This window comes from Hyperolius riggenbachi, chromosome 4 (assembly GCF_040937935.1).
Source record: "Hyperolius riggenbachi isolate aHypRig1 chromosome 4, aHypRig1.pri, whole genome shotgun sequence".
NCBI lineage: Eukaryota > Metazoa > Chordata > Amphibia > Anura > Hyperoliidae > Hyperolius > Hyperolius riggenbachi.
This window is the reverse complement of record NC_090649.1, coordinates 454,306,523-454,318,775: the sequence shown is the minus strand read 5'-3', so window position 1 is coordinate 454,318,775 and position 12,253 is coordinate 454,306,523. Positions and strand designations below refer to the sequence as shown.

The 12,253-nt window shown below is 46.0% G+C and overlaps 1 protein-coding gene across 1 annotated transcript in view; it reads right to left on the bottom strand.

Moving 5' to 3' along the window:
- The window catches only part of LOC137504852 (phospholipase B1, membrane-associated-like), a 171,032-nt gene that overhangs the window by 65,779 nt on the left and 93,000 nt on the right, over positions 1–12,253 (bottom strand). The window contains exons 26-29 of the mRNA XM_068233444.1: positions 7,354–7,449; positions 5,369–5,440; positions 3,332–3,397; positions 467–524 (exon numbers count right to left, since the gene is read on the bottom strand). Of these exons, the coding sequence (XP_068089545.1) occupies positions 467–524; positions 3,332–3,397; positions 5,369–5,440; positions 7,354–7,449 (292 nt within the window). The remainder of the gene's footprint in view (positions 1–466; positions 525–3,331; positions 3,398–5,368; positions 5,441–7,353; positions 7,450–12,253) is intronic.

Below are 12,253 nucleotides of genomic sequence, written 5' to 3'. Positions count from 1 at the left end.
CAAATTGTATCACTTATAGATGCGGTCAGCTACATCTTTAAATATTGGTGGTCCGCATATAGAATAGCAGTGCTGGCACCACCCATCCACATGGAAGCCAGAAACCAGTCATTCGCTGGTTTCCAATCAATTTCCACATCAATTGGACTGCAGGTTGTCCCCTGGGTATGCTTCACTGTCTGGCCTGCAAAGTCTTCTACATCATTTTATGTATACTCCGGGCCCCCAGCAATCTGAAGTACGTTGACCCGTCCCTCAACCCAAAACGTTTGGGGACCCCTGGTATAGCACCTTGAAGACAGGCTAAAGAGAAAGCACATCCATTCTGGATAAGACAGTAAATTTCATTTTTGTACTTATTTTATGCAAATATATGCAAATAGACCAATCCAGCGGCAGCCACACTGAGCAGGTCTAGTAGTGGAAAGATACTGGATAAACTGTTGTTACTATATTTATTTATTACCGGAAGTGGGATTCGGAGTCTTTGAACGCTCTGTACAGTCCAGTTTGCTGCCGAGCACCTAGAAAAATGAAGAAAATCACCGTAATTATAAAAGCCTAAGCTTCAGCCATATTTAGGTTTGTAGCTCTGCAGGGTTCAGTATCTGAGTTTAGCATAAGCTGTATAGAGGTATCAATATCTGATGTCCGTTAAATTAATTTTCAGGCCGGGTTCACAGTGGGCGTCGCGTTCCCTGTAAGGCCTCGTACACGCACATGATTGAAGTCAGCTGAGGCGGCCGATAGCGACCGTCTCAGCCGATAGTCAGGCTTCTGTACAGAGGCGTCTGACCGCCGCTCCACAAGTGATCCGCCTGGTGGATCAGCTTGGCTGAGAGATGGGCAACTGCTTGGAGAACATTGCTACCCGATCACGTCACTTACGCACCGCCCCGTTGTCCCACCGCCCCCCACATATCAACAGAACGAGTTGTCAGCAACGCAGCTGACACGCCTCTGTACAGCCCGGCCCAGCAATGTCACCCAAGGGCATCGGGTCCTGATCCCCAACATCAGTCAAAGGTGTGTACGCGCCTTAAAATCAGCTACACAGAGAAGAACTTGTTGAGGTTAATTAGCTCATTGTGACGCGTGAGTGCCACAACTCAGATGTCTGATCACTGATGATCTGCGGAATCACCAATAATGCAGACGCTATACCCGATTATGTGTGATCCGCAGAATCACCAATAATGCCAGTATAGCAAGACTGAGAGCAGAATGTGTAGTGATTGGTGTAACCGTAACTATAATGCTTTCATGAGACCTCACCAGAGGGGCTGGTGAGGTCTAAACAGTACACTGAGGGTGTACTAACGTACAGCCTCCAGCAAGCTGGAGGAACAATACTGAAGAGGCTGAATCTCCCGAGAAGCGGGTGATTCAGACTATACTGCAGCCTACGAGACACAGCAATACTAAAACGACAGGTACCTATAGAGCAGGCAATTAGGGCTAAACTATAGCCTAGCAAGGCTGCTAACCAGCGGAGCTGGCGTAGTTAACACCTCACCAGTGGCGAGCGCTCACTGGCGAGTAGAATGGTCAGACAGGCAAGGTTCAGCAACAGGTAGGCAGATAGGCGAAAGTACAGGATCAGAGGGCAGGATCAGAGTCAGAAATAATAGCTAAGAGTCATACACAGGAAATCAAAATGGCAGTAATATCCTAGTCTGGGTGTGAAATCCGTGGCATCAACACCCGGGAACTAGTCCACAATATAACAGAACAATGACACAACAATCCTGAGCTTGGGGGTGAGGGCCTTGGTCTCAACCCCCTGGGACTAGTCTAAAGTATAACACAACAATGACACAGAAATCCTAGGCTTGGGGGTGAGGTCCTTGGTCTCAACCCCCTGGGACTGATCTAAAGTAGAACACAACAATGACACAGAAATCCTAGGCTTGGGGGTGAGGTCCTTGGTCTCAACCCCCTGGGACTGATCTAAAGTATAACACAACAATGACACAGAAATCCTAGGCTAGGTCTGAGCGCTGCCACACAAGCGTCACGACTACAGACAGCTCCAGACTGAAGCCCGAAGGCTTAAGAAGCCGAGGAGACTTCACTGGCACGCCCCCAGCAGCCAGCCAATCCGAGGCGTTGTGAGTCTCCTCTGCCGTCAGCTGACCAGCAGGTCAGCTGACGATCCTTCTCCCCGCATAAAGGACCTGTCTACACGCGCACCCGCACGAGACAGCGTCCCTACAAGAAACAGCCAGTTCCGTCCCCCTAGACGCCGGAGAGACGGGCAGGGAGGTAGAGGCAGCCGCGGCTGCGCTCATTACACTCATGCTAAATGCTGCAAATGTTCTAAGATTCTGCACTTTAAGGGCTGGTTCACACGGGCGTCTGTTCCGCATTTACCGCCAGCGTTCGGGACTTAGCATTAAATGCTCCCATTCAAGTGAATGGGAGCGTTTCTACCATGCTTCTACTGGCGTTTACGCAAACGCAGCATTCGGACCCCGGTTTTCCCTGGCGTTCGAAGCGACCCTGGACGCTACATGTAGCGTCCTGGGGCGGTTAATCACCGCGGGTAATGTCCACCTATGGGGAAGAAAAACGCAGACCGCAACCGAAAGCCATGGAAAGCCGCTGAAAGCCTGAACACGTCGCCGCCGCAGCACTGCCAAATGCGTCGCCGCCGAAAGCTGGGCAGACGCCCGTGTGAACTAGCCCTAAGGCCGGTTTTACACCTGGCCAGTGCATTTGTGGTGTGATGCTCCACCCCTATCGCATTGCAACGCACAAATCATCATTTATATGACCCTGCGGCAGAGTGCGCCGACTGGGCCATTTGCATAGTGCCACCCCCCCCCCGCACGCCCTTTGCCCAGTGACATCCTCCCTGCTGCACAGGAAGTACGTCACTGGGATTCTCAGCTTCCTTGTTGTATTTGTGTCGTTCCGTGCCTGTGCTCTGCCGCCGCCACCGACGAAAAAAACATTTCTGTATCGCCCATTTACTTCCATGCATTATGCCTCACCGCGGAAGTCCGACGGTAACGTGCTGTTGACTTTCCGGTGGGTCGGTGGCCGATCGGGAACATCCAGTACAGCTTGACACGACGGGGTAAGTGTACTAGGCCACATAGACTTTAATTGCTGTTGCGTTGCCCTGCGTGCAGAAAGGGTAATGCAACACAATGAAACCAGCCTAGTGTAAATGAGGACTAAATATTGCTAGTATTAGCATGAATATTAGTGTGTCCCATTCTCCTGACTGGCCATATACTGCAGTAAATTAGGAATGATTATGTGTAGAGACAGCAGCGAACATGGAATAACGTGAATAATAATCGTCACCAGTTGTCATACTCACATCATCTGGGGTGACAGTGGGATACTGATAGTTGCTGTTCTTTGCAGTCTTCACAAATGGATCATCCTAGAGGGCAAAAAGAAAACAATAATATTTTTTTTTGAAGATTAGAGATTTCAATTAAATCCATTTCATGTTAATAAGCTCATAGGAAAAAAATCTGTACAATGTACAGAGGTCAGTTGCCAAAAATAAAAAGGTTAGGCAGTTCCACTTTAGAACAGGATTGTCAGCCATAAAATCAAATTCAATTTACCCGCTGCTCTGTGTTTATTATGCACTCTAGAACCTGACCCTGCATTGCAAGCATTCCAATCTAATCATAAATGTGTCTGCTGGTACATTGTTGAGGAGAAGGAAGCTTGTTATCTCTCCTCCCACATTCCTGCTCCTCACTGATTGGCTGAGGGCAGTTCAGTGTAACACAAGGCTGAGAAGAGAAATACACCTCACCCCTCTGCAGAAGCTGCTGAAATACCACCTATACTGTGTTCACAAAGCAAGCTAGATATGACAGTCCAGTTTCTAGGAGGAAAAAAAAATAATGGAGGAAATTACAGCAGAATTGACTTCAGTCAGAGGCAGTAAAGATGGAAAATGCCTGGAACAGTTTTCTCTTTATTTACTATACAAAATTCACTGAAATCAAGACGTGGATAGTACAATACATATGTTATGTAAGTAGAACAAGTATTTATCTACTTATATATGTGTTGCGTTTTTCCCGGGATAGTATGGCTGTCCCTGCTGCTTTAATGAGCCACAGACATATGATGTAGGATATCCGGTGGATGAAGTTCAGGTGACGATTCTCAGGGGCCAAGAAGAAAAAAAACCTTATGAAGGAAATCCTACTTACATAACTGGGTTGCTGATAGGCAAACACAGTATCAGGAAAGTAGAGAATGCTGCCTCCACATAGATAGGACATTTTGAGATATGGGTTATGTTGGATCATACTCCAAAAAAACAAAGATACCGCTGCATAGATATTACAGGGGACACCCCTGGGGGAAGGGGAGAACTGTACAGAAATTGGGAGCAGGTACCCCAAAACTTGTAGGTAATCAAATAAGTGGGTAATGAAACAGTCTTACATCAGAATGAAGGTATAGTGATTAATATTATTGACACCAGAAAGGATGACGCGTTTCGTGGGACCTGCCCGCATCTTCAGGTCCATAGTACAGTGTGTCTTAACCACTTAACCAAGTCCATGCGTGCATCTGTGATATCAGCAAGCCTGGATTTATATTTTGTGAGCCCTTAGGCCAAGTATGTGGTGGTTCCCCTTCCATGTGCAGCAGCACCCCTCCCATTCCATGTGCAGCCCCATCTTCCATGTGTATCATGCATGAACAGCAGCCCCCTCACATTCCATGTGCAGCCCCCTCTTTCATGTATCATCCATGTATACAGCCCCTATTTCATGAACAGCAACCTTGAGTATCAGTTTCCCTTTTTCATGTGTTTCTCTTTGTATTCAGCCTCCTCTTTCATATGAATGTGAAGCAACCCCTTTTTCATGTCCAGGTGCCCCCTTGGGCTGCAGCCGCCCAAGGCCTGGTCCTTTGTGGCCTTTCCAGAAATCCGGCCTTGGATATCTGTAACCATATGCTAAACCAAAACTATGTCTACCACTAAGAATGATGTTTTGCTATCACTATCGTATGTCATCGTCTGTGTCCCTTTTGATGAGCCCCCCCTCTTCCTGTCAGCAGGAAAGAAGTGAGGGAAATGTTCTTAACTAGAGCAGAGATAGCAATAATAGCATTGCAGATTTTGTTGGCCTTTCCTGTGCTATAAAAAGGTTTTTACTGTTGTCTGTTTCACCTTATCACTGGAATAGGAACTAAGAAAATATTGCATACCACTGAAACAGAGCATGATAAAAACCTGATGGTTTGGGATGGTTTCCTGATGGTTTCCCACTACATACAAAGCTATAAAGTTCTGCCTTGGAATGATATTCTTTTTATAGTTTTAGTATTTTTATTATTGAACAAAAGATGTAATGCCCGACTGCCCGTTTCTTACCTGTGGGGGGCAAACTATGCTGAGGTCTTCATCAAGACCCTGGTTATCAGTCTTCTGGCCAACAGGCTCAAACTGCAGGAAGAGAAGAATATTGTTAATGCAGGCAAGATGTCAAGTCAGCAGCCATAGTTTGGTTGGTGTAGTCAAGAGGTGTCAAACTCAATCTCGTAAGGAGTTAAAATCTAAAACCTAGTCTTAGTTGCGGGGCAAATGGTTTATTAAGATTTAAAGAAAACCTGTAACAAAATGAAAAGTTCCCCTTGGGGGTACTCACCTCGAGTGGGGGAAGCCTCCGGATCCTATCGAGGATTCCACCGCCCTCCTGTGTCCCACGGCGGTCTCGCTGTGCCCCTCCGAACAGCGGGGAAGTAAATATTTACCTTTTAGTGCAGGCGCAGTATCGGCTCTCCACTCGGGGATAGGCGGAAATAGCCGATCGCTGTAAGTCTCCTACTCCTGCGCAGTAGAGCGGACCTGACAGAGATGGGCTATTTCCACCTATCTCTGTGATGAGAGCCACAACAGCGCCCCCGCTGGAGCCAGGCAAAGTAAATATTACAAGCCTTGTTAAGCCAAGATTGCGGGACGCTTCGGGGGAGCCAGTGCTGGACTGCCTGCAGTGACAGGGATGGGGAAGCCTCATTTGGACCCTGAGGCTTCTCCCTCCTGTGGTAAGTACCCCCCAGGCGACTTTTTTTTTTTTTTTTAATTACAGAGTCTCTTTAACATTTAACAGTCTCAAATAATGTGGCCTAACTATGGTTATTGTGAGGGGGGCAGGATCCCCGCTCCTCCCCCTTCTGTAGAGTAACACAGTGGACCAGTTTAATATTAACCTGCTCCAGTGCTGCTTCATGTCTCCTCCAACCTTCTTGACACATGTTCTATGCTGTATACCTCTGGCTCCAGATATACAGTAGGTCACGTCACGTGATCGGGAGATGGAGGGATGGAAGCACAGTGTGTGCGGCTGCCAGGAAGAACAGAAGAGACACGACACAGCACTGGAGCAGATAAAGACTCCACTTTGCTACTCTGTTATGTGAGGAGAGGGTGCTAAAGGAAAGAGGTGTTTCGTAGCAGAGTCCCGTGGGATGTTGCTGCACCCAAGCTCAAACTGACAATGTTTCAACCAGAAATACTGTCATGCTTTGGCTGGGTAGGCAGTGTACTGTTGCTCTTTTACTGCTTATAATGATGTACATTTAATGTTCTTAAGTGTTTGTGTTTGACACCTCTGGTGTAGTCAATTAGTAAACAAGGAAATCTTTAAAGGACAACTGAACCGAGGGGCATATGGAGGCTACCAGAGAGGCCGATACCTAAAGAATCGATACTTACCCGGAGTTTCCTCCAGCCCCATTAGCACGTCTAAGTCCCTTGGCTTCCTCCCGCGGTCTGCCGTTAAGCCACAATCAGCCCCGGTAACCGTCTCAGTCCCATCCGGGAGGTCCCGGCATGCGCAGAGCACCCTGATTCACGCGAATGAGCCAGTTACCGGGGCTTAATGCGGTTGAATGGCAGACCGCGGGAGGACGGCGAGGGACTCAGACGTGCTTATGAGGCTGGAGGAAGCCCCGGGTAAGTATCAAATCTTTAGGTATCGCCGTCTCTGGTACACTTTAAACACTACAAGTTGCCCGGCAGCACTGCTGATCTATTTGGCTGCAGTATTGCCTGAATCACAAACCTGAAGCAAGCACGCAGCTAATCTTGTCACATCTGACAATGATGTCAGAAACACCTGATCTGCTGCATCCTTGTTCAGGGTCTACGGCTAGAAGTATTAAGGTGGCCACTAATGATACAATTTGTCAATCATTTACAAGCGATTCTTCATATAAACGATCGGAAATGATGGTTTGGGACCACTAATGGACAAAAAAAAAATCTTCTATCCAATCAGATCAGATTAATGAAATTGATCCCCCTATTCCCAGTAAAAAATGGATCATTGAGAAATTGCAACATTTTACAGATCTCACCATGTTTTTCCATAGAGCGCGGGCGCCCTGAGTGTGAGCTTTCTCTCCGAAATGGAAGCAGTCTGGCGCCATGTAAGATCGGTCAGGAACGCCCTCCTGGAAGCAATCAGAAAGACTTCATGAAAAAACACTCAACTAAACGTGCCTTATACTACCATGTTATATCAGATAGCATTCCCCTTTTTATAAAGGTTGATTAATTAAAATCAAGGCCATAATTTGGGCGCCACCATAGGCCGTAATGTGAATTACAGTTATAGCCTTGCTCTCTATGTAACTTGAGGTCCGGCAATAGCCGGAGCACAAATTACGATATAAATGGTGTCATTCGGCAGCCAGCAATAGCTGCAAGCGGAATAACGTCTCCCCTACACAATTAAAGAATACTTTTTCCCAAAAGAAATATTAAAAATGGCGGGGGGAGGGGGGGGGTGCAGGCATGTGTACTGGACTCTTCTCATGCCCATTGCTCCCCCCGTTTTCCTCTGGCACCCTCCATCCCTCTGTACCAACCCTCTGAAGATATTCCCACGAAAGATCACTCCTAGCCGCTCCCAGGTGCGCGATCAAGGACATGTGTCTCCGGGCAGCGCCTGTGCAGTCTTGGCCGACACTCCTGACCAGGAAGTAGCTTTGGAGGGTCGGAAAAAGAGGAACAGAGGAGAATGGCGGGAGCGGTGGGCATGAGGAGAGCGCACTACACATGCCTGCTACCCCCATTATTTTCTTTTCTTTTAGGCCAAGGCATCCTTTGATAGAATTGAAAATAGCCAGGAAAGTTGTAAGAGCAGGGTGAGCTGTCTTTTGGCTTCACTCTACAGCCAAATTTTCTGGGACCTTTTTTACATGAACGCAATATTTTTTTTTTTTTTATTTCTCATGGAGTAGAGAAGATGATCATTTTTGAATCTGTGTGGTTTTTATGGTTGTCTATTTTTCCCCTTGGGAGTGAGTGAACCAACATAATATCCTAGTGGACAGGGCTGGTGCTTCCAAGAAAGCAAAGGGGACAAATGACCCAGGGCCCTAAAGCCTGTAGGGGCCCTCCAAGGTGCCCATCCCAACTTACCTGTGCTCCCCGGGGACCCTGCAATGGAGCAATGAAGGACTGACAGTGGAGCGTGTCTGCCGCGAATGACAAGATGCTACTCTGCCGAAGACATTGCCGGGGCCCTGAGGGTACAGTTAAGATGGGATGGGATTTGGGGGGAGTGGGGTAGCCGGCTTAGGGGCCCTAGGGGGAAATATGGCTGCAACAAAAGGTTCCTAATGCCGCTTTTTGGTCGGGGGGCTCCCAGGTTAATCCAAACCGAGGGCCCCTTAGTTACTGGAACCAGCCCTGCTAGTAGCAGAGATTCTATCTCTCCTGTAGAAAAATGCCAAAAATCGTGGGCAGCAGGCAGGAAAAAGAGCTGCCCAACAAGCATGCAGCTCAGCCTCCTGTCTGAAACAGGCCTAACTCCTCAGTCAGTGTCATTTCCTGCTTTGCCGGCTGCCAGATAGGAGTTACCGCGTACTAACGCAGTAATCCCCGAAGAATGCCGTCGGCAGTGCAGCCGCCAGGCTTCCGCCAACATTCAGAGTGAAACCGGCCTGAATTTGCCAGAGACTAATACTGCACTTTGGAAGCCCGATCGATTTACGTTCAGACTGGCATCAATCTGGCGTGCTCAAAAAAGGCTCGGTTAGATGTGTGGCAGTAGCGGCTTCTTGACTCCCTGTGTGTAATGCGTACCCACAAAACGCACAAAATGGAAGTCAATGGGAACGCAATGGTATGCGTTTTTCATGCGTTTTTTCCCCAAAATATTTTTTTTTGCTGTATTTTGGTTTCCTGCTGTCTTCCAAGTGATTTGCATGAATGGAAATCTAAAAATGCATGGAAAACGCATAAAAAACGCATATGCGTTTTGTATATGCAAACGCATTAAAACAAATGGAAAACGCATTGTAAACGCACCACAAACGCACGAACACCGAACACAACATTAACTTACAACATGACATAAAACGCAGCGTTTCACGCTATGTCCTATGTGAACCCAGCCTTACATGTGCTGTCAGTGCAGATTAAGGATTAGTGCATTAGGGCTGTACAAACAGACTGCGTTGCGCTGTGTTCTTATAACATCATGCACTTTTTTCAATTGCGAAGCCTTTTTAAAAATAATGAAAATTGTGATGAATTGTATACAGTAGTATGATGCGATTTTAGAAACTTGTAATCGCAGTGACTGCATTAGAAAATCGCATACAAAAAAGGCAAGGAGATTGCATTTTTTCGAGGTCAAATCCCAGGAGACCTTGCAACTTCCTGTCGAAGGACTTTAAAGAGACTCAGAGACGAACAATACTAAAACTCTGATATTTACCCGGGGCTTTCTCCCGCCCCATAAACACGTCTAAGTCCCACGCCATCGTTCCGCAGTCTGCCGTTCAGCTGCGGTGAGCCCCGGTAACAGGCTCAGTTACATCAGCCGCTCTGCTGGACGCGTAATACAAAAGTACCTTCTCCATCATTATTTCATTCATATATAGATTATATACACCATGGGCTTGATTCACAAAAGAGTGCTAACTGTTAGCACGGCCGTTTTCACGTGAATTTTCGCGTTTGCGCGCGTTCACGAATTTTTGCGCGCAATTAAACGTTTTCACGCGCAAACGTGAAATCGCTATTGTTTTCGCGTGCAAATTCGCGTTTCCGCACGGAAACGATAATGATTTCGCTGCGCGCAAAAACGGTTAATTGCGCATGAAAATTCGCGATCACGCGCACACGTGAAAATTCTCGCGAAAACGGCCGTGCTAACAGTTAGCACTCTTTTGTGAATTAAGCCCCCGGTATTTGTCCAGATCCTGACAAGCAACGCAACATGTGAAAACAAACATGATGTATTGATATAGATCCACAGAAGGGTAGCATCAGGAGGAGGCGGGGTTATGCAAATTAGTCACAGGTGCATTGCTCTGGCCGGTTTAGCCTGTTAAGGGCCATCGTTTCTAAGGATCAAGACTTCCCTAATGAATCTGTGTAGCCTGGGGGTTGTAAAACTGATGCTGCATACACACTTGAGATAAAAGTCTTTGGAAAAGGCAAGATCACAGACCAATTTTACCCCATTCCATGTAGTATGAGAGCCATACCTACACAGTCTATTCTATGGAGCTGCACTCCCCATCAGATAAAATCTTTGCAAGATGCTGCACACAAAGATGCCCGTACACATTCAAAAGATCAGTATCTGCAAAAGATCTCTTCCTGCAATAGATCCATTCCTGCAAAATGCATTCATAGTCTATGAGATCTGCAGATCCTCATACACACCTTGTTTAACAGACTTCATCTGCATATCTGGCAATCATCTGCAGATCTGAAAATCCATTCTGATGGATCTGATCTGCAGATGATCTGCAGATGATTGCCTGTTAACCACTTCAGCCTTCAGTCGTTTTCACTTTATGCATCCGAGCAATGTTCACCTCCCATTAATTAGCCTATAACTTTATCACTACTTATCACAATGAACTGATCTATATCTTGTTTTTTCCGCCGCCAATTAGGCTTTCTTTGGGGGGTACATTTTGCTAAGAGCCACTTTACTGTAAATGCATTTTAACAGGAAGAATAAGAAAAAAAACGGAAAAAATGCATTATTTCTCAGTTTTCAGTCATTATAGTTTTAAAATAATACATGCCTCCATAATTAAAACTCACGTATTGTATTTGCCCATATGTCCCGTTTATTACACCATTAAAATTATGTTCCTATAACGATGTATGGCGACAATATTTTAATTGGAAATAAAGGTGCATTTTTTCCGTTTTGCATCTATCACTATTTACAAGTTTAGAATAAAAAAAATATAGAAATATTTCATCTTTACATTGATATTTAAAAAGTTTAGACCCTTAGGTAAATATTTACATTTTTTTTTTTTTATTATTGTAATGGTTTTTTTTTTTTTATATTAAACATTTTATTTGGGTAGTTTTGGGAGGGTGGGAGGTAAACAATGTGTTTATAATGTAAATGTGTGTTAATTTTTATTTTTTTTAAATTTTAGATGTAGTATTACTTTTTGGCCACAAGATGGCGGCCATGAGTTTGTTTACATGACGTCACTCTAAGCGTAGCATACGCTTAGAGGGACGCACGGGAGACGCAACAGCCAGAAAAAGCGGAGCTTCTGAGAGAAGCTGTCGCTTTTTCTGCGGGGGAGAGGAATCAGTGACCGGGCACCACAGCCCGATACACTGATTCGTGGGCTAACGATCCGCGGCCGGGAGCCGGCGTGCACGCGCGCGATCGGCCGCGGGAGCACGCGGACGCGCACATGGCCTCCTGGGCATAGCTAGTACGTCCAGGAGGCCAAAGTAGTTAAACAAGGTGTGCATGATGATCTGCAGATCTCATAGACTATGAATGCATTTTGCAGGAATGGATCTATTGCAGGAAGAGATCTTTTGCAGATAATGATCTTTTGAATGTTTACGGGCATCTTTGTGTGCAGCATCTTGCAAAGATTTTATCTGATGGGGAGTGCAGCTCCATAGAATAGACTGTGTAGAGTATGGCTCTCATACTACATGGAATGGGGTAAAATTGGTCTGTGATCTTGCCTTTTCCAAAGACTTTCATCTCAAGTGTGTATGCAGCATAAGAGTGGGTTGTAAAACTAAATATCTCGCCATAAGGTGAAAACTGCAGAAATATGGGGGTATAAATAGCAATTGACTCGTCATAAAAAGTAGAAATGTGGGTGTGAGGGGAGAGGTGAGTCACTGGTAACAGGGATGTCTCCCCATCCAATGGGTCCCATAAAAAAATAAATAAATAAATAAACGGGACTACATCCGCATAGTCTTTTTTTTATACTGACGCAGTGCGGCTTTATG